Source organism: Vidua macroura, chromosome 27, assembly GCF_024509145.1.
Source record: "Vidua macroura isolate BioBank_ID:100142 chromosome 27, ASM2450914v1, whole genome shotgun sequence".
NCBI lineage: Eukaryota > Metazoa > Chordata > Aves > Passeriformes > Viduidae > Vidua > Vidua macroura.
The window spans coordinates 1,397,551-1,424,600 of record NC_071597.1 but is presented as its reverse complement, the minus strand read 5'-3'; the positions used below and the strand labels follow the sequence as shown (position 1 = coordinate 1,424,600).

Below are 27,050 nucleotides of genomic sequence, written 5' to 3'. Positions count from 1 at the left end.
GGGAAGATCAAGTCTCCATCCTGCTCAGCCCTGCTCTCATCATATCTCTGAAGGATCTAGTGAAAAAATACACATCTTTAGGAAAGAGGCTGCTATTAACTGCCTGAACCCACTGATTTACAAGAATATTCCTATTGATTTGTATGAATTTTATTCTTAGGGGAAGTTCCCACATTCCCCAGACCCAAGGGAAGAATGCTCTCAAAGAGAGGATCTGCAATAAAACCAGTTCCCCAGGCCCATGTCTTTGAAGACACTGAAGCAGTTAATTCCCACTGGATACAGCAGGATCAGGCCTCCAAGAATCCAAACCAAAAGATCCAGGCCAGGTTTTTGTTAGAAAAACACGATTTCCTTCCTAAATTTCTTGCTAATATTCTCCCCTCCTCACTCTCTGCACAGGCACTCATGCACATGCTCTTTCTAAGAGAATCCCAATGCTTGCAATCTGTCATTCAATAGAAAAAATAGCAATAGCCAAGTATGGCGATGAATAAAATTATCCCTGCGCATATAAATGTACAATATGTAAATGAACACTCCTTCCTGAGGAGGAGGAGGAGGAGTGGGATGCAGCATAGGGCTTTGTGCAAACCCTCTGCACATGGTGGGTTCCACAGGAGTGGAATAAAACATCATGAGCTGAGTCTTTCAGCCCAGTATCTCCTTTATTAACCTAATGTATGTATTTTTGGCACCAATTCCCAAAAGCACTTCCATACATTTATCCCTAAGCACCCTCCTGGAAAGCACTGCTGTCCTCAAAGCAGGTATACAGGGCACCTGCATTATTTTCTTCACAGCTATGGCTTTGAGTCAGCAATAACACACCCTTGATGTACAGTAGAATATTTATGCCCATTGTTTCAACAGCAGTTGCTCTTTGTGCAGCAAGCACGGTAACTTTTAAGTGCTAATTTTATTGCAGACACAAACCAAAATGGTGTCTCCCATTACTTAACCTGGGCTGGGAGGGTGGGGAGTTTTCTTTGCCTTTATTACACTTTTTTTGCATTATTTTTGTTAATAAAGCCACTATTACAAAAAAAAAAACAAAAAACTGAAATAACACAAACTGAGGTTGAATGTGCTGATTTAAGTAAGTTTTCAGTCAGTGCTAAACAAGAGGTGACACAGGCAGGAGGGAGAGAACTGATTACTTATGCTATTACTTCACTCTTTAGAGTGACAGTGATCTTAGTTTTTCTTAATCACCAGACTATTCAGCAGAGTGGAAATTGCACCCACATGGAATATTTATCACCCTCAGAACCCAGCCAAGGCTTCATACCCAGCAAACCCAGATACCAAGATGTGAGTGAGAGACCTTAGTTCCTCTGGGTAGAAAACTCTCAATCTGTGGAATGTCTTCCTGAGGTTTTTTTACCAAAAATGGACATTTTAACTTTTCTGTGGATGAAAAGCTGCCTTGGTTAGAATCAGATCAAGAACTTTTAAAGATTAAATTATCATAGAATTATGGAATGGTTTGGGTTGGAAAGGACATTGAAGCCCACACCCTGCCATGGGCAGGGGCATCTTCCACTGTCCCAGGGTGTTCCAAGCCCCATCCAGCCTGGCCTTGGACACTTCCAGGGATCCAGGGGCAGCCACAGCTGCTCTGGGCAATCTGTGCCAGGGCCTTACCATCCTCACAGCCAGGAATTCCTTCCACATATCCAATCTAAATCTCCTCTCTTGCAGTCTGAACCCATTCCCCCTTGTCCTGTTGCTCCAGTTCCCAACACAAAGTCCCTCTTTGGCTGTAGGCTGCTTCAGATACTGGAAGACTGCTGTGAGTATCTAGTAAATGGTTCTAGGACAAAAATTTTTATTAAAAAAATTAAAATATAAATATTTTTATGTACCATAAGGGTGAGGGTCCCATCCTCTCACCAACTGCTCTGCAGACACGGAATTATGACAGGAACAGAATCTCTCTCCCCTATTCTTTCCAAGTTCTCCTTTCACCAGAGGGCAGAGGAAACAAAGGGCACCAAGTGCATCAAAGCTCCCTTTTGTACACATAGATCAGATTATATTCCATAGAAACTCTTTTTGGGGATTTCCCTCAGCACAAGCACAGGACCCTGGCTGACCATAAAGCTGGGCACAGAGGGGGTCAGAGTTCAGGCAAAAAGCGAGTTTCTCAAAAACTGTTACCAGTAGAAGTACTTTTTTTCAGGCTTTTATACGGATGTTGGACTCCAAGTGCTTTTGAAAATCACACTACTGCATCACCTCTAGGTATTCATACCACAGTCCTGACAGGTTAGATAAACAAAGCAGTATCTAAAAATATGCATGGACCAAAACCAGAATCACTTTGCTATAGAAGTTCATAATTTCTCTGATGTTCTCTTGACATTCAAAATTTAAGCATCAACTTCTTTAAAATCACTGTAATGATTCCACTGTGAATAACAGCAACACAAAGTGGAACTGAAACACACTCTGCTAGAAATTTCTCAAAAATGAGAGAATATTTGTAAACCAGAGAGACCTTTTTTTAGCAAAGAAAGATTTCTCTGTCAACACAAAAATCCAATCCATCCCCAGGTTTGACTGAAGCAGATGCTGTAACAAACAAGGGAACGACTTCCATACAGAAACCATTCAAAGCTTTCTCTTACAGATTTTTGCACCAACGGACCTTAAAAGCCCCAGTGAACTTTATTTAAGTCCTTACCAGTTAACTTCTTCACAGGTTGGAGCCGAACACTGATAGACTGATGTGTGAGTAAGGGGGAGGATGGAAGGGAGCGGGACATGCCCTCCATTATCCGAATGTGCTGCATACCTTCGGTCACTGGGAGTGGCGGAATAGCGTAGTCGGGTTCAAAAGCACAGTCGTTCTCTGTGGAGGTGCCTAATGGGGAGGGCAAAATACAAATGAATCGGTTAGAATGCAAGGGAAAAAATCCTGCTTCCATCATTCCAAAAGGGAGCCCTGTGCAGAGCTGACCTGCCAGCTGCTTGTTCCCTTTGCACACTCGTGACACATCCCTTGAAGAAACTTTAAAGAGAATCTCAGTACCCTTCTCTATATGATGAACAGCAGAACCACAAAGAATTTCTTTCAATGTTCTTAATTTGTCTTTCAGAGTCTTGCAGTCACCAGTTTTCAATAGAATGACCACAGTTTTTAGATTGATGGTTTCTAATAAAAAACCTCCCGGCTAAATTAAATTTCAACAGGAGGACCTTTAGCCTAAAAAAACCTACAAACCCCAAATAAAATGAAGAACAAACGCCTCTAAAAACAGCCACCAGCTCCAACTCTCCCAAGAGACATACAAAGCCCATGTGGGGGTCGCATCACTGCACATCCACAATGGAATACACGGAATAGCACGAGAACAAGTGAAGATAGAACAATAAAAGGACTCGATCCTAATTGTAATCAACATTAATGAACAGTGAAGGGAAGGTGCTTCAGATCAGCAAGAGTCAGAAGCCATAAGGTTCCTCCTATTAGCAGCAGATATGGAAACCTTGGGGTCAACGACACCTGGATGTCCACTCTTGTCAGTAAACAACCTAACCCAGACAACTAATAAATCATATGCAAAAACCAACCCAAGCTGTTATCATTAATATTTCACTAATTTTTCAATAATGTGAGATGGCCAGACTTGTGGCACTCTGTTACAAGACAGATTTTAGCTCTTATTGCGTGCCGATGTTTTCCCTCCATAAAGACATTCCTCACTGGATTTCCACTGGATAGCTGTGCTGTTCTCAGTGGCTTGTGAGAGTGTTTTTAAAAGAGAAAATGTTTCCTGGACAGAAAGGGAGATGGGCAAGAGTGGGAATAAGACTGAAGGGTAAGAGCCTCAAATGCATGGTACTTCAGAGGAGATGATGGACGAGCTGTATTCCCAATATCCAAAGTACAATGTGAACAACCCAACATATTGCTTACAATCAGCAGGAAAACCCATGTTGAAATAAGTGCCAAAAATCTTGGAGCAGCTCCCAAAGGGTTCTAGAAGGCTGCAGCATCAGTGGCTGAAGTGCATCCATTCCTGGTGCCAGCAATCAGGAATGTCTCTCAGCACTTTCGTAATGCTCTTTACATGAAAGCCAAATAAGCACTAACACCCTTCACACCTACACAGGTTCTGACAGTTCAAAACACAACTCACTCCCTGCTTGCTCATCACTCACCACTTACCACGAGCTCTCTGCAGGCTTTGCCAGCCCAGCCAGGCTCACCAGGAGTGTCAGGGAAGACAAACCACCATTGCTGCCAAAACCAGCATCCAAAAAGCCAACCCATGATGTGTTTTTAAAATTCATTTGGCACCAGGCATGAAAAAACAGATTTGCCACCAAATGATTTTGATTCTTAAAAATAATTTCAATTGCCTCAGGCTAAATTTTAGGGAACCATAAACCATGGGCATCTCCTGCAGCTTAAAGTCTGGGAAAGACTTACAAGTCTATGTGCATTTTACTGGTTATTATGGTGTAAGTTCCCAGTGTCTTTGATCAATCTACTTAAAATCAAGGGCAGTATGTTATATAAAAATAAAAGTAATTATAGGTTGGCAAAGCTTTCCCTCTTAAAATTCAAAGGCTTTACAACAAAACAGTGAACTCACAAAACATCCACAAGGTACTACCTTCATTTCACACGTACCAGAATTTCTCTCTCCTCCTAGGCAGAGTAAATAAACACATAAGCAAAACCCCTGAAACAGTCTGACATTTGTTTTGACCAGAAAGAATATTGGGCTTATCAAACCCTGGAATTAGGGCTCATTGATGGCTGAACTCGAACTTTAACAGTTTGCTTATATAATATATTTGAATAAAATGTTACTGCAAAGTGCATATTTGAACTAATAAACTATTTCTTGGGAGTTTTACAAGATTACCACAGAATCATTCAGGTTGGAAAAGACCTCTAAGATCATCAAGTCCAACCATCAACCCAGCATCACCACTATGTTCACCACTAAACCATGTCCTTAAGCGTCACATTCACACATTTTTGGAACACTTCCAGGGATGATGACTCCACCACTGCCCTGGCCAGTCTGTTCCAGGGCTTGACAATTCTTTCCATGAAAAATATTTTCCTAAACCAACCTAACCAAAACCTCCAACCTAAACCTCCCCTGGCACAACTTGAGGCTGTTTGCTCTTGTCCTGCCAGTGAAGCTTTGAAGACACCTGGGCATCACACAGTAACATGGAAGGTGAGACAGCAGGAAGACAACTGCCCCATTTCAACTGGATGCTTTATCCAAGGATAATAAACTTCCTCAACCCACCATCATGAAAAATGCCCATCAGCAGACAGATCTCAAGTGATGGACACAGAGCTGGGAAAAGTTAAGAGATAATGCTTCTACAGAGCAGAGACTTCTTCCATGCTGCAGAAAGCCTGCCTCTACAATTGCATCCACTGATCCAAATAGAAATATTTAGCTCAGAAGCTTGTTGCTCCGAGAACTTGGAAGCTTTTTAACCTTTTCCCCTTCTATTCCCTCTTATGCTGAAACATCTTGCTGGTTACTGCAGCTCCTTCAGTCCGTCACCAAAGAGGTACAGACTGGTGATTCTTGAGGAAGGATTTGCAAAAAAAAAAAGATCTCCTCTTACTCTGCCAAAACCCATGCCTTTCCCACAGCAGCAGAGATCCAGAAGAGATGAGTTGAAAGGGAACTTGAGAGAATAGAATGAGTTCAGAGAGATCCCAGCAGCAGCTGCATCTGAGCTGCTCTGCCCCATAACAAGAAACCACTGGACACAAGCCAAACACAGAGAAGGACATGGCAGGGACCCACGGCAGAGCCTCCAGCACACAGTTACACAGCAACAGCTTCCTCTGAGCTCAGAGTGGGAAAGAACAGCCACTCTCAATGTCAAAGCACTCCTCCTTCTATGCAACCTGCCACGGGATATGTACAGCTGTAAATTCCTTGGTTCCTTCCTAATTTTACTTTAACTCGTCTTTAAAATAATAAAATTAAAAATAATAAATTTAAATACAGCAATTGAAAGATCCTATGTGAAAAGAGCAGTTGACACTTCTGAGCTTCAGGGTTTTAACTACTAATTCCGATCCCCCTAATTCTGATCACAGCTTCAATGACTCAAAACCATCTCACCCAGGCAACACTGGAATACTGCCAAACAAGGACAATTCTCTGGAGAAAATGTCCCCGTAATAAGTCATTAGGACACCATGACAACAACAGGCTTGAGCCTAAATGAAATGAAAATTATTGCTGCAATCCCAAAGACAGAGTAAGTCAATGCACATAGAACCTACTAGAGCCCTTACTTCCAAAAAATGCTGCTCAGCCTTAAAGCTGTGTGAGAATACAACATTTTCACAACCCTCACAAATGAGAAAATGCTTAAAACTTAGTAAAGCTGCTTCAAAGGACATGTAACCCAGCACAGATCTAAGACCAGCTGCTGTCAGGGACAGAAATCCCCATGACAGGACTCTGTGTGGTGTTAACCAACCACCAAACCTACTCTGAGTGACAGCTACTCAACAAAAGAGTCTGTTGGATTGTTATTTAAAGAATATAAAGCCTGGTTTTAGTACTTCCTTCCTTGGACCTTTTGTCCTCTTCCTGTGGGATGAAACAAACCAAAGCAGAAGATGTAACGTGAGGCTGTTCAGCTCCCAGACAGATCCTTCTCCATTGCATCCCAGGGCTTGGGGAAGGATAACCTGGTTCTGGTGAACCTGCCAGGCTCCCCCTTTGATATCAGGGGGAAGACAAGTAGAAACTTGAATGCTGGTTTGGGCTGGTGTGTGCTGAAGAGTTCCAGCACCACCAGCTCCAACAGCAGAAGGCTCTGCCCCTCTGGCTGCAGTACAGGGGACAGGTGCCCTGCAGGTGCACCTGTGCTGTGCCAGGAGTTAGGTTAAACTCCTTCAGCCGCCCAAAGATCGCCTGCTTTGTGAAGCTCAGTACCCTGGTAGCCATGCAGATAATAACGATGGGTGCAAAGTCTGCCAGGTCACACAGTTTGACGAGAAACACGACATGTGGGAAATATCAAAGGTGAGCAAACGAGACGAGTCCCCGAGGCAGAACAACGCTCAGGTTTTACCTTGCCCAGCTCGGCTCTGACGGGAGTCTACACTTGCCTGTCTTCGGTCTGGTGGCTCCTCGTTCCCTCCATCTGCACGAGAACCAAAACAGCACAAGTAGAACATCATAGTGGACAGGTCAGGCAGATGCAACTTTTCCTTGAATCCCATCACCTATCTCGGAGGAACAGCAGGACAAAAGGTCCCTGTGGCAGACTGAAACTGGGGAAACTGCTGCTTGACTCTGCTGCTCCTTCCACCTTTGCCCCAGCTCACTGCAATGAAATCCATGGGGTCCTCAGGGACAGAAAGAAGGTTTTACTTGCTCCTACTGATTCCACAGACATCTGAATGAGATAAAAACCAAATTGTGCATCTTCAAAGAGTTCCTTCACTTTGGGCTGTTATATCAAAATATAAAAATATTAAGCACTGGAATAAAGAGATCCAGAAAAAAAAAATTGAGATGTGAAATTTGAAACTGTGTCCCTTTAAAATTATTTGTCTGCTAAAAACCAGGAAGGCTGGGAAGAATAAAACCTCTTATTACATCCTCTTGAAACTGTTTAGGAGAGCAGCTACAGTTAACAAATCCCAAATCCATCTGTGTAAATGCAGAGTGGGACATTGTGTACAATATTATACAATTAATTACAGGCTGCTCTTCATTGATCAACTGACCAGATTAGAAACAATAGATACACCCATCAATAGAGATGCTTGAGTACATGGAGTCTCTGGCAGCTGAGAGCAAAAAGAAGCCCAACTCCACAGACAGGGAAAAAGCAAACCCAGGCATTTCAAACACAGGCTGTATTTCAGTGGCTCTTTCCTTATGGCAGGGGAAGGGGAAGCTTTTAAAATCTTTAAAAACAGTTTTGAAATAACTGAATTCTTAAACAGCTGTTTAAAAACTCAATAGCCGGTTTAGCATTGATGTGTTTTGATGATACTAAAAGCAATTGCATTTTGATATATTTGTATCTCTGAAAAGCTCTACAGAGGTTATCTGGTGGAGGGGCCTATTGTGCCTAATTTAACTTTATCAACTCCTGCTACATCTGAGCTCTATCTGGATTAATGGGAAGTTGTGAATTGCAGCACAAGAGCAGAACTAAAATGGGGACTAAAAATTTAAGTCTACCCCACCCCCAAAAAGAGAGGAACCACACCCCAGGCCAGGAGAGGTTTTCTGCTCCCTCTTCCCCTGGTGAAATGCTCCCAGCCCTCAGTTTTCCTGAAGCAATGCTCAGGCACCTTGAACAGATGCCAGCCAGGCCATTTCTGTCACCTTTGCATCTTTCTCTGCTGACACAGCAGCTGCATGTGAAGGTCATCTGGCTACAGCAGCCCAGAATCCTGATTTTAAATGAGCTGCACCCAGCCCAATAAGCCAACAGTTGCCAAGTGCCAGGGAGGCCACAGACCACAACACTTGCCCAGTTCCCTTTTGCACTGTGCCAGAAGGATGTCACACTGAAAATACAACTGCAACTGCAATATCATTATCATCATCATCATCCCTAATGGCCCCTGGCTATGAGCCTCCACAGACAACCTCTAGTCATGGAGAAAACAAAAACCCTTTTGCGCTGTGAACATAAATCCAAATGCAAAATAATCGTAAGGACTAAACATTTCAAAAGACAAGAAAGTCCCAGTATCAAAATCAGGAGTAAACCCCTGTATTTATCCAAAGACACACGATGGTCAGCAAAAGACAAACTCCCTCCCTGAAAGTTTCATCATCCTTTCAAGTGTTTGACACCAAGCTACACGGGGCTTGAGCTTTAAGGTCCCTTCCAACCCAACCCTGAGATCTCTGATGATTCTGTGAATCAATCTCCTTGGAGATCCGTGGAAAGACAATTCCTCTGCTGTACAGTTACCCAGGTGTATCAAACCCTGCTTTGAGAACCAGCCATGGCCAAGGGAGGGGCTGGGGGCAGCAGATCTGGGGTCCTGCTCCCCAAAATGCTCCAACACTCAATGGAGGGACACAAAACATGACAACAGTCTGCCAAAGCCACTGGGTTGGAGAAGAGGAACAGGAATCAAGAGTCTGGGATGGATCTCCCTGCAAGTTATACAACATATTAAAGGGGAAAGAAAGCTCATAGTAAATTAATTTCCAAAATGCATTTTTAGCGTGTGGGAAAGGAAAAAATAAATCAGATGACTCAGCAAATATGAAATCTTCAGTCAGCATACAACTGCTGCTGCATTTGATTTGGATGCAGCAAAGGTGGAGCTTGGTGGAAACCAAAGATGGAAAGAACAGCCACAGTTAAGAGCTGAATAACTGAACTATTTAATTATTTTTCTCTTCACTGCAAATCAAAATGCTGAGCATAATCTGCTCCTGGCAGTGGAGGAGCAAGGTTAGCAGGGAACAATCCCACACTTAATTATGAAGTTATCTCACTGTACATGCAGAAAAGAGGAGATTACTGTTTCTAAAGGAATATTAATTCTCACATTTTTTGAACTTCCAAGTGCTTGTATTTACATCCACCTCTGTGTGCAGATCGGGACTCTGTCATTGCAGCAACAATCCCAGAGATTTTATTTATGCTTGATTTAGGTAGTTGTTACTATTTGCTTTAGCAATAGCTACTGTTTATAGACATGACCTACTATTCAAACAACATTTTCGGACAGTATCACTCCTGAAGTTCAATTGACTCAGTTGCTGTAACGATTGCCAGGGTAGTGAAACACCAAAGTTATTGACAAATCCTTCAATGCAACAGCTAAAATAGGTCACCAGAAGTAAATCAGTTGTGAAATCATTGCTAGAGAACACAGCTATCTGTGTTAATTTAAAATAAAGACCAGCACAGACTGAGATAAACCTGTTTCAGGAGCTTTACAGAAGTTGTCAAGCAAAAGAGAAAACAATCAAATGCCATGAGGGAAGTGCATAATATTGTAAATATTGACTCAGCAGTTCATATTCTCTTGCATCTCACTATGAAAGGGAGAAAAACTTTTGTGACCCTTTAAAAAAATCTCACTGTTAAGAAAATCCATGAACTCTTACACAGTGTTTTAGTTTTTGGAAGCTGCTGTCTCCTCAGTGTCCAGCATCTGTCCACCTGGGATGCTGGACACACGTCAGAAACCCGACAAGGCTTCTGAGTGCCTGATTCTGAGTCAAGAACAGAGTAAGCAGTCATGGCTATTAACTCTTTCTCTCAGTTACAAGGAGATGAAGGGATCTCAAAGATCATGATTAGTCACAGGATCAGCAGAGTAGCCTCTCCTGCTATAGCCAGGTATGAGAAACCCTCCTGCTTCCTCTTCTCCCCCATCTCCATTCCACCAGTTCTCCATTAAAACCAATGACACAACAAATCCTCCCCAATAGACACAACTGGATTATTTGAACTGACTGCTCTGACAGAGAAAGAAAATCTCAAGATTTCAGCATTCCTAAAAAATCCCCTGCACAGAGCACCACAATTAGTATGAGGGGGCTGCAAACAGGAGCCAGATCTGCACCAGCATCTGCACCAGCACATCTGATGTCAGTAAATCCCACAGCACCTCTGGCATCAGCTCTGTCAGCACCTCCTGCCAGGCATTCTCGTTAAAGGCAAACACAACAAGTTTCACACAAAATCAAGTGCTAGCAGCCCAATATTTCTGGTTTCCTATTTAATTAAAAGGCCTTTAAAACTCACACTATGACTAAACGTTTCCCAAGATCTCTGATCTGACAAAGCAATTTTTAAGGCAGAAGAATCCAAGGGTGGGTGAGGCTGCTCCACGCATGCTGGGGAATCTGCGGCAGGAACCGACTGCATTGGATGTGCTGCTGCTCTCACAGCAACCAGCAGAGCACACTCCACTGTAAGAGCCGATAAATCAATAGTTTAAATCCCTATCATATCAAAATTGTATCTGGAAAAGGTGGAAGACTCACACAAAGCCAGTCAAGCTGTTAGGGACGGATCCGATTCCAGCCCAGCCCAGCATCCCTGCAGAAGCATCCCTGTACGCATGGCACAGCGTCTGGAGATGTGGCTCCCAGCTGCCATTGTGCTCCCAAAACAAAGATACAGGGGGAAAAGCCGTGAAATAAATAAATCAGACAGCTCCAGGGGCTAGAGCCCACCGGGAGGATCCTGGAGCTGCCGGCACAGCTGCTGCAGGAGCCAGTGCCGAGTCTGACCCTGGAACCGCCGCAGCGATGCCGGCGTAGGAGAGGGAGCTGCAAATCCTGCTCTCAGCATTCCCGATGGATTCCAGCCTGGTAAGAAATGACACGTGCCACATGATCTGCCTGCTGCTCTCCCAGGGTGAGATGTGCCTGGAAAGGGGCAAAGTGTTTCCCAGCCGGAGCAGGAGAGAAGAGGGAGCCCAGTCTGGTACTGAAAACAATTATTTTAATCAAAAGTCCTTCCTGATCATTTAGTTTGTGGGTATTTTTCGGCCTCAGAAAACAATATGCAGCACCATTACATATTCTTATTATGCTATTATTAATTAAATTATAAATTCTATTATATATCCTATTAATTCTATTAAATATTGTATTAATCCTGTTATTATTATTGTTGTTGTTGTTGCTATAAAATAGCAACTCGGTTTAAGAGGCTTTGGCAATTCATAAAACATACTTAAGTCCATCCATTTATCGTCCAAGTTCCTCTGTCTTTGAGGAAAGTCATTTGGGCAGAGCAGGAATTAGGAATTTGTTTGGTTTATCAAGAGAGCTCTAACACAGACCCAGGGAAGCATCACCCAGCAAATGTGATGCTAAAATGCCTCAGCACCTTCCAAAAGTTGGCACTTTTTTCCTCCACCTGCTCCTGCTACATTTTTATGGTAAAAACTTCCTCTTTTTTAGGAGCAGAGCGTGGACACTTGCTGGGACAGTGCATGGCAACACAGGCACTTCCTAACAGGCTGCCCAGAGCAGCTGTGCCTGCCCTGGATCCCTGGAATGCCCAAGGCCAGGCTGGACAGGGCTTGGAGCACCTGGAACAGTGGGAGGTGTCCCTGCCAGGGCAGGGGGTGGCACTGGATGGGCTTTAAGGTCCCTTCCCAACCCAAACCACTCTGCAATTCAATGATAAATGGACTTGAAATTGTAAAGGTCCATTGTCTTCTTGTGGGATATCCTGCGTTAACTCCCAGTGTTGCTTATTAGTTATGAAAATCCACAGAAAAAAAGAAAAAGAGAGAAAAAAACCCAAAAAAACAACAATAAAACCAATCCAGTGGTCAGAGGTCAAAAGACTTCTTAGAGGAGCCACAGATTAAAAAAAAATTCTTTGCCTCTGCAAGTACATTTGTGTTTATTTTTGTTGCTGCAGTACTTGGAAGCCTGAACTGAAATTAAGGTCCTACTGTGCTGGCAGCTTGTACAAAAAACACAGCAAGAAAACACCCTTGTCATAATAAATTTATTAAATTAAGTCCTATTCCTACAAGAGACATTGCCAGCATTCCTGCCCAGGAATTTCAGACACAAGTACAAATGAGGTTTTTCTCCAGCGTGTAGAGGAGATCAGAAATCATATAAGCCAACATCTGAGTTATTCTGGAGCAGAATGAATCCTGAGTAAGTTCAGGTATCAGTGATACAGATCTGTGCCTTCATCATCTCAGAGGCTGTTATTTGTCACTGGAAAAAAGCAGGTACTTCTCATCTGAGGTATGATTTATCTCACCTATTTCATACAGAAAAAGTAGCATCCTTGTTTACATTAACTTCATTAACATCAAGTGACTCTTTTATCCAGAGACACCTGTACTGAGTAGGTAAATCAAACCCAACCACTCTTTTTTTTTTTTTTTAACGTGGGAAGATGACTTCATGACAAAAATATATGGAGTAAAAAACTGTGCTGCTAATAATATTTGGAAATTATACAGTGTATTTAATTCATTAATTTTAAAGCCACCGTAACGATGTATAAGTAGAAAACAGACTATATTTAATATAAAATTAAATTGTGGCACTTGAAATCATAACAAAAAAAATATATAAATTAAAAGCTTCTTTTTAAATCTGTATGTTGGAATCATGAGATAATTCATGCTCTTTATTTCTTACTCTAAGAATGGTCCAAAGGTCCAGTTCAACAGTTTAGTTTTGTCTACCAGCAAATCAGTTACAGAGTCTCAGAAGGGAAGTGATGGCTGATAAACATTCTGAACTCACCTAAAGAAGATTTTCAGACCTATTTAGATGACAAAAAGTATGTTCTGCCAAGGTCTGGACACCTTATCAAAGCTTCTAATAAAACCATGTCCATAACTTGCTTAGATTTTGAGGGTCTTTTGTACACTAAGAGAATATGGGTCGGCTTCTATACTGATCTCATCCTCAAAAAGAAAATTATATAAAAGGAAACATAAATCCTCCCACTTCAGAAAGATCTTGCAGCAAAAATTTCCACAATTCCTTCAAATAGGTCAGTTATAGATGGAAGCTCTAGCAAAAATTATCCATGAGTTATCTAAAAATATATCTGATACTAAAAAAATTAGTCCTCACAGACATGCTGAGAGGAGAAGTTTGTGTGAGCACTAGAAGAGGCTAAAGAGGAGAAACTCCTGAAAAGGTGCAGCTCAAAAGTCAATCCTCTCCCAAAGAAAATATGATTTTTCCATTAAAAGTATTAGTAAGTTACAGACATTTACTCTTCCTTAAGGAAAAAAAGGAAAAAGGAAGGGCAACTGCAACTCCAAAAAGAGAATTTAATGATGGAATTGCAGAGTCATCCCTCACACCTGGCACAGGTACTTCCTGCAGCCAAGAAATGCTTTATGTGAACCAAGTGGAACATGTGTCTTAGAAAAGCAATCACTTCACATATACAGTGCTGATCGTAAAAATCCCTCAAAAATAAAAACATTACTCATACCTGGAATATAATCCTCAAATGGATCAATATGCATTCAACATCTGTCAATATAATAAACAGCTGCAAGAATCTGCACTAACACTTCCCAGGGACAAGCAACACTGAATACAAATAATGTTTATCTTTAGGAACTGGGGGAAAAATATTGAATAATCTCACATCTTGGGTGAAGATTTAAGTAAAGGCACGTCAAGACTAACAGGGATGGAATTACACAGAGGGAAGTGAGATGCAAACGGAGCTGGGTACCAGCCACAAAGTACAGCAGGGTTTGTTCCAGCTCCACTGGGAATGCTCCTACATCTCCAGCCAGCACCCAACTGTTCACAGCCAAAAGGAGCACAGAATCAATATCCAGCCTCGCATGCTGCTCCACGAGATCCCTTCCTCCTTGCGAGAACTTAGGAAACTGGAGGGTGGGCAGGCCCTGGCACAGGTGCCCAGAGCACCCCTGGATCCCTGGCAGTGCCCCTGGATCCCTGGCAGTGCCCCTGGATCCCTGGATCCCTGGCAGTGCCCCTGGATCCCTGGCAGTGCCCCTGGATCCCTGGCAGTGCCCCTGGATCCCTGGCAGTGCCCTTGGATCCCTGGATCCCTGGCAGTGCCCCTGGATCCCTGGCAGTGCCCCTGGATCCCTGGCAGTGCCCCTGGATCCCTGGCAGTGCCCCTGGATCCCTGGATCCCTGGCAGTGCCCCTGGATCCCTGGCAGTGCCCCTGGATCCCTGGCAGTGCCCAAGGCCAGGCTGGACAGGGCTTGGAGCACCTGGGACAGTGGGAGGTGTCCCTGCCATGGCAGGGCTGGCACTGGATGAACTTCAAGGTCCCTTCCCACCCAAACCACTCTGGGAATCTCTGATGCTGTATTTAGCTTAGACTTTTCTCCATTTTAGCTCTCTTTCCTGCACATGAAGACGTTGCTTATTTTTGTAACAGGTCAAGTTCTGATGACAAGAAAACATATATTCAACACACTGAGGTAAAAAGGCAAAATCAACATGTATGTGCTGAATATTTTTAAAACCATTTATTTATTTAGAAACATTTAATACTTAGTAAGCTTCTAGAATTGTGAGAAGCATTACTTGTAGGTTGCTTGTATAAAATCCAAAAATCCATTTTAGTAGATCAGATTACAGATTTTGTTTAAATCCTGCTTTAAGGGAAGGAATCCAAGTTTGTTCCTGGGGTCAGGCCTCTTCCAGCAGAAAACCCCCGGGTTATAAGACATCTCAGTGATTTCTTACTCATTTTCCAGATGAAAAGGTTGAATTCACTGAAATACACATTATTTTCTTAAAAGATTTGACTGGATTTTTAAACTGTTACAGATATACAAATCCTTAAGGTTTCCTCAGACATTCTGGAAAGGACATTCCACTTTCCCAAGAGTGTGGCTGAAGAAATCCCTCAAATTGATATTATTTCCTTTTGCAGGTAGTGTGTATATTCTCTTTGAATTGTGTATGAGAATACCTTTTTTATATTGAATAAGGGAAGACAAGGTCATTTGATGTGGGAAGATGTAACTTCATCTCCTTTGCACATCGGCACAGGAATTTCAGGGATTTGATGGAAAACTCCTGCTCCCTCTACTGGCTTCAATATTTCATCACAAATCTGTCAGTAAATGGGAGTCACACCACAAAATCCCCCTTGCATCCGAAATGTGAGTCCCGTGTCCTGCGTTCTGGGGCCCTCACTACAAGAAAGATCATGCCCAGGGAAGGGAATGGAGCTGGGAAAGGGGCTCAGCCTGGAGGAAAGGAGAATCAGGGGGGACCTTCTGGCTCTGCACATGTCCTTAGAGCTGGTGATAGTCACACGTGTGAAAATCTTGTCTGATATTTGTGAAACAGAAGGAAATAAATACATATTATTCTAATACAGGCTGCTAAAATTCCCTCTGCAATAGTAATGCAAGAGAGAAGCAGAAGCTTCATTGTCCACACATCTTGTATTTGTCTGGGAAGAGAGTTTGGTACATAAACAAGACATCTTTTGATCAAATAAATCAGAATGCTAGGAAACCAAACAGCATGCCTGTGTACATATACATCTTCCTGATACACTGCCTTCCTCAGAAGGAAAACACTGAATTACATAAATGCAAAACAAACTTTCAGGAAAGGTCAGTTCATGCTTAAACAAACTCAAGGACAAACTTTACTGTGGTCAGAGGATTTGTCAACATACTCAAGCCTTGTTTAAAAATGGATTTATGAAAAACCAGCCATCTTTGTGGAAGAACAGGACCTGAATTATCATTTGGCTGGAATACCTTGAACGTGTGGATGCAGTCAGCATTCAGGACCATAATACATGATGGGTCTTTTAATACCTCACTTCTAACACTTTATTAAATTAAGTTATCTGACATCTATAGGACCCACCAATTGGATCTCACCACTCAGCAATTTCTTTCAGAACTGAAATTGAAAAAGCAGTTGTGACCCCCAAACTCTTCTGGGGTAAAAGTTATCCTCAGACTTTCACGAGAAATCATAGATGAGAAACTGCACAGAGATCTGGCCAGGCAGAAATGAGACCTTCACAGCAATGCCTTTTATCTTCAAAAGGCAGGAATCGAAGGAGAAGAGCATTTGACAGGGGCCCTTTCAGTCCCAGAATTAAAATACAAAGCGGCAGGTTCCAAAAAGCCCTATAAATACATTGGAAGTGAGAAGTAATTGGGTCTTCTGCAAACCAGGAAAGAAGAAGAGGGTTTTTTAAAACCCTGCGCCAAAAATATTCTGAAAGACAGGCAGACTCCTGGCTGGGAAGCTCCAGATAAAAATTGTGCATTTTATAGTGAAGAACAAGCAAGATGTAATTTCTAACTAACCCAGAAGAGAAAAGCAGACCCTTTGGGCTAAGGATTACATGGCTCAGATTTTAGAGTACTTCCCTTGTCTTGATTTGTTTTTTCTGTGTGTGGGTGGGTTAGTTTGTTTTTTAGTTTTGTTTTGTTGTTATTGTTATTTTCTTGTTGGTTTTTTGTTTTGTTTCATTGTTGTTGTCCTTGTTCTTTTGTTGTTGTTTTTTTATTTTGTTTTCCCCCTGGTTTTTTCTTTTGTTTAATGTTACATTTATCTTGGCCTCTGTCAGAAATAAACAGCACAAATTCTTGGGCTTACTCCTCACAAAGTGAGGGGAAATATAAAACAAAACAAAACAAAACGTGTGGTTTTGCAGCTGAATTTTACCAGGTTCTAAAGCAAATCCAAACTCTTACAGCAGCATTAATTTAATGTGATAAGGTAAGAGGGAAATAGTCCATCTGCTTGGAAAAGAACAAGGATAACTGTAACAGGTGGGATGGTGAATCCCTTCCACGGACTTATTTCCCTAACAGGATACTGGAATGAATACAAGTGCGTTGATTTGATGTGCACTACTTCAATATACACCCAGACCAAGGAATGATTAACACAAGCAAGAAAACTGCAGATAAATGAGACAGGGCCTTAATAAAAACAAATGAAAACAACAGAGAACCTTATAGTCTCTGGATTCAGAGAACAGCACTGCCCCAGAAGAACTGAATTTGGGGGGAAGAAGCCACAAACATCTCTTATCAAGCAGCAGCAGCAGGTTTGCCTAGCTACAGATCAATACACCTGCTAGCCCTGACCACAGGGCTCTGGCCACAACAATCCTGCTGGATCTTCACCCAGAAGGAACAACACAGGAGAAAAACACAGTCCTTTATACTTTAAAACAAACACATCTCACGGAATATAGCTCTGGATATAAACAAATGAGAAAGCTTGTATGTCTGCGTATCTCTAAGGTAATTTACACTGGAAAAACAAAGGTAATCTGCAACTATACTGAGATCAGATTTCAGCACCACAGATGCTATCTGGCAGCTTTGTGGAATATCCATTTATAGATGGATAAAGCAACCTAATCAAAATACTGTTGCAGGCATATTGTGTCCTCAGGGCATTACTGTGAACCACCCTGAGTGCTCTTGAGTCATGGGAGAATTTTTCTTAAGACAAGACATTAAGTATGTCATTATGTATGACATTAAGTATGTATGACATTAAGTATGACATTAAGTATGTGCACACACATGTGCACTGAGCACTGTGTGTCCAGACCATGAAACTCCAGCACTGAAGCTCTGAAAGGACACCCAGACAACCAAAATTAATCACACAGGAGATTACACAGGCTGATGTTGCAGTAGAAATTAATTAATTTTAATTAGCACTACTGCATGTAACTGTCTATTCAGATGCATGTAATTGTATTCTCATTTATAAATATTTTGTGTGTTCCTGAATCACAACACTATCAAGCAGCAAAGGGGAAAACCCACCCTGGCTGAGGTAAAATAAATGTTACCCACAGTTCTCAGAGAAGTTGCTTAGCAGTTTCTAAAGGAGGAAAATTAAGAAGGCTACTGCTATCATTACCAGAGGTCTTTTAATCACAAAGAATTGTCAAAACCACATCACATTTAGGAATCATTAGCTTGACTCCACTGCTCCTGTTTGTCAAGTGCTACTGCAAATGAAAGTCACAGCAAAGCAGAGGAATTTCAAAGGCCAGTGTGCTCCTTTGGATTCCCCAAGAAAAGAACACAGTGCCTTTAACCCTGCTTCAAAGGTTTATTCCCACACTGGAATGCAAAATGACTGGAGTGCAGGAAATGAAAAAAAATTTGAAAAAATGAAAATTTCACAGAGACCTCTGGGGGGGCTGTCACCAACCCACAAGCCTCAGACTCAGCACAGGGCACACCTGAAACCTCCAACAGATGATCTCCCTAACATGGAGTTTAGGATTTTGTTCAGAGTTCTCAGAGCTGGGTGTAGCTCTGATGGGGCAAATCAGAACACCAAAACCATCAGGGAAGCTTAATTTTAATTAGCATTCTAAACCATGTTAACGATAAACAAAATTTTACAATTTCAATGAACACATGATCATTTTAGAACACTTGAATGAGAAAAAAATCCAAAACCTGCAGTGTCCCACCCATGTCCCTGTAGAAACAAAACCCACCAGTGAAGACAACACTGTTGGAGGGACCTGAAGGACAGCACTGACCGTGTGAAAATGTTCAAGAGAATGAAACACCTGGACTGAGCTGTTCAAAGGCAGTTTGCATTTACTGAGAGGGTGGGGAGGCCCTGGCACAGGGGACCCAGAGAAGCTGTGGCTGCCCCATCCCTGGAGTGTCCAGGGCCAGGCTGGACAGGGCTTGGAGCAGCCTGGTGTAGCAAAAGGCATCCCTGCCCACAGCAGGAGGATGGACTGCACATTGAAGTTCCCTTCCACCCCAAATGATTCATTTAAAGGGTTTGGAGGAGTCATCAAGATCCTGTCATTGCCAGGGTGACTAAATGCCTTTTGTATATTATTAGGTAAATTCTGTCCTTTTAAATCTGCTTTTAAAGTACCAGATTTGTAGTTTGCCAGAACTGCAAAGCAAATAAGTTTCAGGCTTACAGTACTGCACGCAACACAGAAAATGTACACTGTAATAAACAAGGAAGATTTACTGATTGTTTTCCTCACTGTGTTGCAAAAAACTACAGACTTAAATATCTTTATCTTTAAAAAAATCTAGGCAGCAATGAATTCATCTAATGTCACGTAAGAGTTTAGAAGATTAATAACTATCTGAAAAATTATTATGCAGTGCAGGGATGTTTGCCACTTAGTCACAAACAATATAAACAAACCTGATCATCTCATTTTCCCATTCCCTCTCCTGCCCTGAAGAATGCCAAACAGAACTTTTCAATAAAGCAACTTATTATAAGGGCAGAATGGCAGTAAATTTAACATACACTCCAGTCACCAGGCATTAGAGAGAACCTCATCAATTCAATTCTGTCATATTATTTTTCAATATATGAATAAGAAAACCCATATCCTCTTCTGCTTTGCCCAAAACCAGACTGTCGAATCTCGGCACTTCAGAACTGACATTTTTCATTCACAAAATAAGAAACAGGTATTTGCAGAGCTTGGCATATACAAAATCCTTAATATTGCTTCTGGGAGATAAGCCAAAAGGAATACCAGGGCCTGTTAGCAGCACATCTGACAAAGAGAGGGCTTTGTACAGAAATCACAAGTTAAGGTGATTTGTCTACGTACAGTTTTCTAAAGGTATCATCAAAGGACTTGCACTTTCAAACCGTAACCGTGACACAAATCACAAGAGGATGGAGCCATCTGCTCACATATCTGCCACAAACCTGTCTTTTCATGCAGGTACCTGCCTCTCACTCACCATTCCTGCTACAAGAGACTGAGGAGCTCCTGTGGGAAGGAAATCTTCCCCATAAAAGCACTGAACGGCCACCACCTCGGCCCTAAATTCTTACGGTGCCTTTGCAAAACAGACTTTTACCTGCTTTGAGATCCACACCAACTACAGCACCACGGGGAGTGCTTGAACTGCGCAGGACAAACGCCTTCAGGGCCGACCAACACCCCACAGCTGTCACCAGACACTGGAATAAGGCCCCACAGCAAAGCCCCACAATTTTCCTTCCCCAAATACAACATGGCCGGGAAGATATTAACAATGGCCAAATTCTGGCAGCGTGAGAAGCACAGAACAACTTGCTTAAACCAAAGGAAAAAAACCCTCTTGCCCACTGCCTTTAGCAGCGCTGTGCCTCCTCATCCTCACCTCTGGTTTCTCAAGGAACATCCATTTGAACATCCGTAACATAAATATCCACGTTAACACAGATGCACAAGCACAAATAAACACTGTATCCCAAAATGTTTAAAATGTGCTGCCAGATGGCTTTAAAATTCAAAATGAAAGATCTAATTAAAAGCTCTTCTCCTGCCAACACTCCATTTTTGGAAAAAAAAACTAAAAAAGTTAAATAAAAATGTTTTTAAAGCCTATCAATATTTTGTAATGTTTTGTTTTACAATTACGATCTCCCCCAATCTCTGTCATGGATGAAACAGGCCAAGTCACATGAACCAATACTAACTGTAAGCTCCTTTCCTGAGGCGGTGGAAAAAAAAAATGACATAAATGATGACTAAATTTGGGCAATTTCTCCTTTAATTTCAACTGCTCCCATTCCTCTCTCTCCCTCCTGTTTAAAAATAAAAGCTTAAAAGAAATTGCTGCCGCTCTCACAAGTTTTGGCTGTAATTAAGCAGGTTTCACTGCCACAAGTTATCACAGACACTTCAGAAGAAAAAAAATTTCTTACTTTCCATAAATGAAACGTGAACTTTGATGCTTGTTTACTACAAGCTTATGTAGAACTCTTATTTGGTTTTTCCTACATCTTACCTCCCCAATAAAACCAGATGATGGTTTACATACGTTTAAAAATAAATACGCATATAGTTTCAAATTAAACGTACAGCACAATATTAAAATGAAGTATAACGATGTTTGGAGTCTACAAGATTGTCAACTGAGCACCTCTGTTCATTAAGGAGAAGGAAGTCCTGCTAAGACCAAAACACACATGAAAGGAATGGTTTCAGAAGTGCCAGTGCTCCACGTGCACGAGGAGGTGACGGTCACTTACCGCTGGACCTGTTTTTGCGGTTTGACTTCCCTCCTGTAAGAAGCATCTTGAGACTGTTTCGAAACATGGCGCTCCTGTTCCACTTGGTTTATTGCAAACCCTGTGGAAAGCAGAACAACAGACGTACAAAATCAACACTCCCATTTGGACCACTGGAAGCCATTATGGGGAAGAGGTAAACAAGAGCTAAAACAAAGATAAAATGATGAGAAACTATTTTTGCCAATAAAATTCCTAACAGCAATATGCACATAAAGCCTACCCTTCAGTTTGCTTTCAGTCATCTAGGCTTTATTTCCAGGACACACAATTCCAGTGCTGCTGGAAGAGCCAACCTATTTTGCCAAATAATTTATCAGCACACAGAAATGGGAAAGACATAGCATTGAGCAAATTGTCTCCATTTCCCATCACTATTAAAGCCAAACCCATCAGAAGGAGCTGCTGCCCTTCCTGTTGCCCAGAAAATCAATCCTGCTGACACCAACCACAACTCCAGATGCTCTGCAGCTCTTGGGCTGGTTGACTGTCAAACTCTCCTGTGAGTTGAATAAATTGTCATGAGGAGACAAGTCACTCAAACCCAGAGCAACTGATGCAAAAAAATCAAACAGAAACATTATCCCTATATTTTCCTTGCTGTATAAGTCTCAGGAGAAAAAGAAAAAAAGGTTGTTTGAGTATTGCTGAAGATAAAAGAGTGTCTGGGTTCACCAGGCACACTGACAGCCTGTGCTGGGGAACAGTCATTTATTAAAGCATGTAAAGCATGAAAACACCTACAACAAAAGCAGTTCAAACCAGACCAAAAGAATTGTGAAGAGTCTTTGATCAGTACATACAATAAACCACAATTTTATTTCTATTGTACACATGATATTCCATAGTTACAAGATAACACATTCATCTTGTAAAAATAAATAATGATTTTTTTTTTCCTGTAACAATATTTGGTTCCTCCTGGAGGATGCTCAGTAAATGCCATCTTGCATTTCTTCACACTTTCAAGTCTAACAATACAATAACACACAGTTCAAGGAGCTTTATGTGTATATTTAAAGCTCCTGAAAGCCCTTTTACTATGGTGTACTCACTTACTGAGAGACACCAGCATTCCAGGGCAGCAGCTCAGAGTACACACATCCCAAGCCCCAGTAAGCAAACAGGGATCACAGCAACTGCAGCCTTTCCTGACACAAGCTCTCATTCACTTACCAGATTCCACAAACAGATCTGGGAGTCTGTGTGCGTGCACGGATGAGTATTAAACAGTGGAACTGGTATTTCCTTTGCGTTTATGAATCACTTGAGCATCCCCTGGCACCCTTCTGCCATCAAAACACAAGGAGCTGCTGCTCAGGCTCATTCCCAAGGCTCCTAAATGAGGCATAGGTCCCTTCAGAGTATCCCACTGTTACATGACTATCAAAAAAAAATCCATCTGTCTAGAGAGACAATTGTTTAGGGACTTTCCACATACTGAGCAGAGCTACACCACCAGTGCTGAGCTACAACTGAATTCAACCAAATTCTGTCCAAGAAGCCACCCAGCCTGGGTCTAGGCCATGCCAAAGGCAAGCCTGATAGTTGGCTGGTAATTATATTTACCTGTATCTTGCACGTGGCAAACAGGGCCAGGAGGTGCTGTGCTGCTACTAGGGCTGAATTAAGGCTCTGCAGAGGGCACAGACAGAGCCTCTGTGAATTTGCTCCTAAGAAGCCCAGGGTGGAGAGAGAACTGATGTCTTGTATAAAGACCCTGGGTTACCAGCCAGGGGACACCCCAAGGACTAATTCCATACTCTCAGGGGACTGCTGGACTACAGGAAGATGACTCTGCCCATGCCAGGGGGTTGGACTAGGTGGTCTTTAAGGTCCCTTCAACCCAAAGCACTCAGTGATTCTGTGACTCTACTTTAGCTGCAGTTCCTGACGTGGTTCCTCATTGTAGCTTACACATAATACTGATGTATTCTAAGTGTAAGCTCTCATTAGACTTACATCCTGATTAGTTAAGGTGTTCACAACACAGAGGAGCAGGTGACCAAAATCAGCTGCTGGTTTTCATTTTGATGCACAACTGCGTCCCTTTGTGTCTTTGAGCAAACATGGTCACGGCTCTTCCTCTGTTCAGCCAACACCACTAAGCCAGAAGTCATATTTAAGAGTAAGCACTCTAAATTAAAAATCCTGTGGGTTGTATTAGTTCATGGAATTAGAAGCATTAAACAGCAAACAGAATTACAGTATTAGGAAGAGCTGGATCAGACAACTTTTCATCCTGCCCCGTGAAGTCCTTCATGCACCTCACAGCCCAGGTTAATGCCTTTCTCCAGGATCAGCAGCAGCTCTGTCAGCAGAAGCAAAAGCTGCAGGAATGTGATGGGGACCTTTCACACCCCTACTAACACAGGATGCCTCTGGCAACAATTTGGGCAACCAAGAGCTACTACACTTGATTTGTCCTTTATCTTCTCATTTGTAAGTTTACCAAACAAAATGAACACATTGTATGAGCGCAAGTCTCCAAACAGTATCAGTAGATGAATAAAAAAGATATAATCTCTACGCAGCATTTTTAGAAAAAACAGCTCAAGAATCTCCTGGTTTATGTCCAGACACTCTGACACGTGTTGTTTGATCTTCTAACAAATCTAAATTTCAATGAAATACACAAACAATAATAACTTTCTGGAGCATGAGAAGGCAGTAGTACAAATATGAGGAGGAAAAAACCACAAAGTGGAAGGGGTAGAGGCAGACTGAGAGCTGCAAGCTGCAAACTTACACCAAATGCTAAGCTTGAACAAGTCAGAGACATCTCATTAAATCCTTCAGGATGACTAAGGCCTATTTCAGTGTTTTCTTCATCTTAAGACAGAGTTTGTAGACAGGCTGCAAAAACCACCTCATGTTTTCGGTGGCTACACATTATTATAGCCCACAGAAGTAACTTTTGCTTCTTTTTATAGAGGTATTGTCTGTCAGACACAGAATTACAAAATCAAAGCAAATTTTTTTGCCTATATACCACCAGTAGAACAACCAAATCCCTGTATTCTCCTCCTCTCTGATCGCCCCACTAAAAATAAAATTTTATTTTATATAAAGCTGATTAGCAAAGCTAAGCTCTTGTTCAAAAGAGTGTTTGATGTCCAATGAGTCATACAAACATTGCTGGCAAATTTTGTGCATGTCAGCATGAGAAGCTATTAAATGCATATCTTAAGGTTAGAATGCTGTGTTTTTTCCAGTAAGACCAATTTCTTGCCAAGTGGCAGGAGCTCCATGAACTCCATGACGATCAAATCCATTAAACTCTGCCTCACCACAGGGGTGGGAATAACTGATTACAACAACACTGAAGTCTAAGGAAATATATATATTTATAAGTTTGGTCCATGCACATTTAAGCACAAAGGAGCAGAATTTAGAGATTAAGTTTAGAGATTAAATATTTCCAGGAACTTTAGGAATGAAAACAGCACTGTTGTGACTTAGCAAGCTTGCCAAGAACTTCTAGGATTATTTGGAAATACGAAAACAGCATAGGTATTAAATGCACTAAACCCTACCAATTAGAGGTCTTTGAGCAATTAAGAGTTTATTAAACAGAGCTCTCTAATAGGCTTTAGAACAACAAAATTAATTGTTTGATGTTCTGTTTCCTCACAAAAGCCTGAACACCAATAACTATCTCGGGGGGCCTGACATCAAGGCCAATCTGCTGATCCACTCTTGAACAAAATACTGGGAGATCTCTGGACGGGATCTTTCCTACACACCCTGCACGGACTCCCATAATCCTTGAGCCCCTGCACTTGTGCTCTGTCCTGTCCTCCTGATATGACCCCACTGTCTTTGCTTCTCCAACTATCTTGGACAGAAATACATAAAAATACACCCATAAAACACCTAACAGCATTCCCACTGGAAAAACGTGTGCAGCAGGTCAACATAATGTTTCACAAGGAAGCAGGAGCTTGGCCTCATTCCCTGCTTTTATTTTATCAAAAGCAGCAGCCCTTAATGCCCCAGTTAAAAAGCAGTTCTGAGAGCGTAACAAAGAACTAATCCCATGTTTGTGAAGTTCCCAGCAACAGCCCTAAGCTGAATGTGGCCCTACAAATTTCTTGATGAGTCTGCGGTGATTATGCTCACTCGAAGTCTGTGGCATTTATGTTCAGAGGTAATTTTTATACAGTTACAGCCTGGGAGGAAGGAGACAAGCACCGTATTATTATGGAAACCCACACAATTTAGCAGAGGAACAGCTCATTTTGGTGCTATGCTTGGAAAACAGCACTTCCAGAGGCTGAAGCTGTTTGTGCCTGGAGCTGAGGCAGGAGGACACCACCAGGAAGATGCAATGCTCAATCCCTCCACACACACGTGCTCTGTGCAGGCTCGAGCTTCCCCTTCTCTGCTAACGTGAGATTGTTTTTCTTTTTGTCTGGAACACAGTCATGCTTCAAGTAAGGACAAGGGAGAGTAAAAGCACGGCTGCTCTCAGAGAAAGACTGACAGCTTATGATTCACTCTGAATCCAGAGAAACTCACTACTCCCAAACAATAACAATCCTCATGAGATAACCCTGCCAGCCACAGAATACCAACTAATAGACTTCCTAACCATAACTTTTTGGTCAACATTTGAATTTACTTCTCTGGGGAAAAGATTTCTCCAGCAAAACTTTTTATTTAAGTGTTGACATTTAACACCTATTTAAAACGAGATCAGAAACATTGCAGAAAAGAACGCAATCACTCACTAGGAGAAAGCCAGAAGTCAGTTCTCACCTCAACACGAAAATGGGATGACCTTGAAATTCAGGAAACTTAATTTTGAACCAGGCTTTGTCATTTTGCATAACCTGGTTTCTAATTCTAGATTCACGATACAGACTGAATTCCCAAAGGACACTTCCACTCTCCATATACAACGTCATAATTATCCAGCCTTGGAGAAAAATGACAACCAAACAAAAGCTAGAAATGCCATCACCTCGCTTTCATCAATTCACCCGTGGTGCTTTTAGTGTCTTCTGTGTTGCTCATAACAGTAAAAATTATTGTTTTGGTTTTAAATATTACTAGTAACTGCCTCCATCAACAACCAAGTGAATAGGTATCTAAGCTTGAAATAAAATGGGGCACAGTTCTGCACAAGCTGAGTCTTGCTAAACTGCCTTGAAACAAATTTTAGGGCGTTTCCTACAAGCTGGAATCACAAAATGGCCAAGACTGGAATGGACCTTAGAGGTCACCCAGTCCCACCCCCTGCCATGGGCAGGGACAGCTTTTATCCCAGGCTGCTCCAAGCCCCATCCAGCCTGGCCTTGGACACTTCCAGGCATCCAGGGGCAGCCACAGCTGCCCTGGGCACCTGTGCCAGAGCCTCACCCCCCTCACAGGGAACAATTTCTCAATCTAATCAAACCTGCTCTCTGGCACTGAAGCCATTCCTCCTTGTCCTGTCCCTCCAGGTCCTTGTAAATGATCTCTCTCCATCTTTCCTGCAGGCTCCCTCCAGGTGTTGGAAGGTCACCCTGGAGTCCTCTGTTTTC

The 27,050-nt window shown here is 42.1% G+C and overlaps 1 protein-coding gene across 1 annotated transcript in view; it reads right to left on the bottom strand.

The window, feature by feature from the left end:
• TANC2 (tetratricopeptide repeat, ankyrin repeat and coiled-coil containing 2) overlaps positions 1-27,050 on the bottom strand; it is a 163,282-nt gene that overhangs the window by 111,300 nt on the left and 24,932 nt on the right. The window contains exons 3-5 of the mRNA XM_054000140.1: positions 21,484-21,583; positions 7,087-7,158; positions 2,690-2,869 (exon numbers count right to left, since the gene is read on the bottom strand). Coding sequence (XP_053856115.1) covers positions 2,690-2,869; positions 7,087-7,158; positions 21,484-21,550 — 319 coding nt within the window. The 5' untranslated portion in view covers positions 21,551-21,583. The remainder of the gene's footprint in view (positions 1-2,689; positions 2,870-7,086; positions 7,159-21,483; positions 21,584-27,050) is intronic.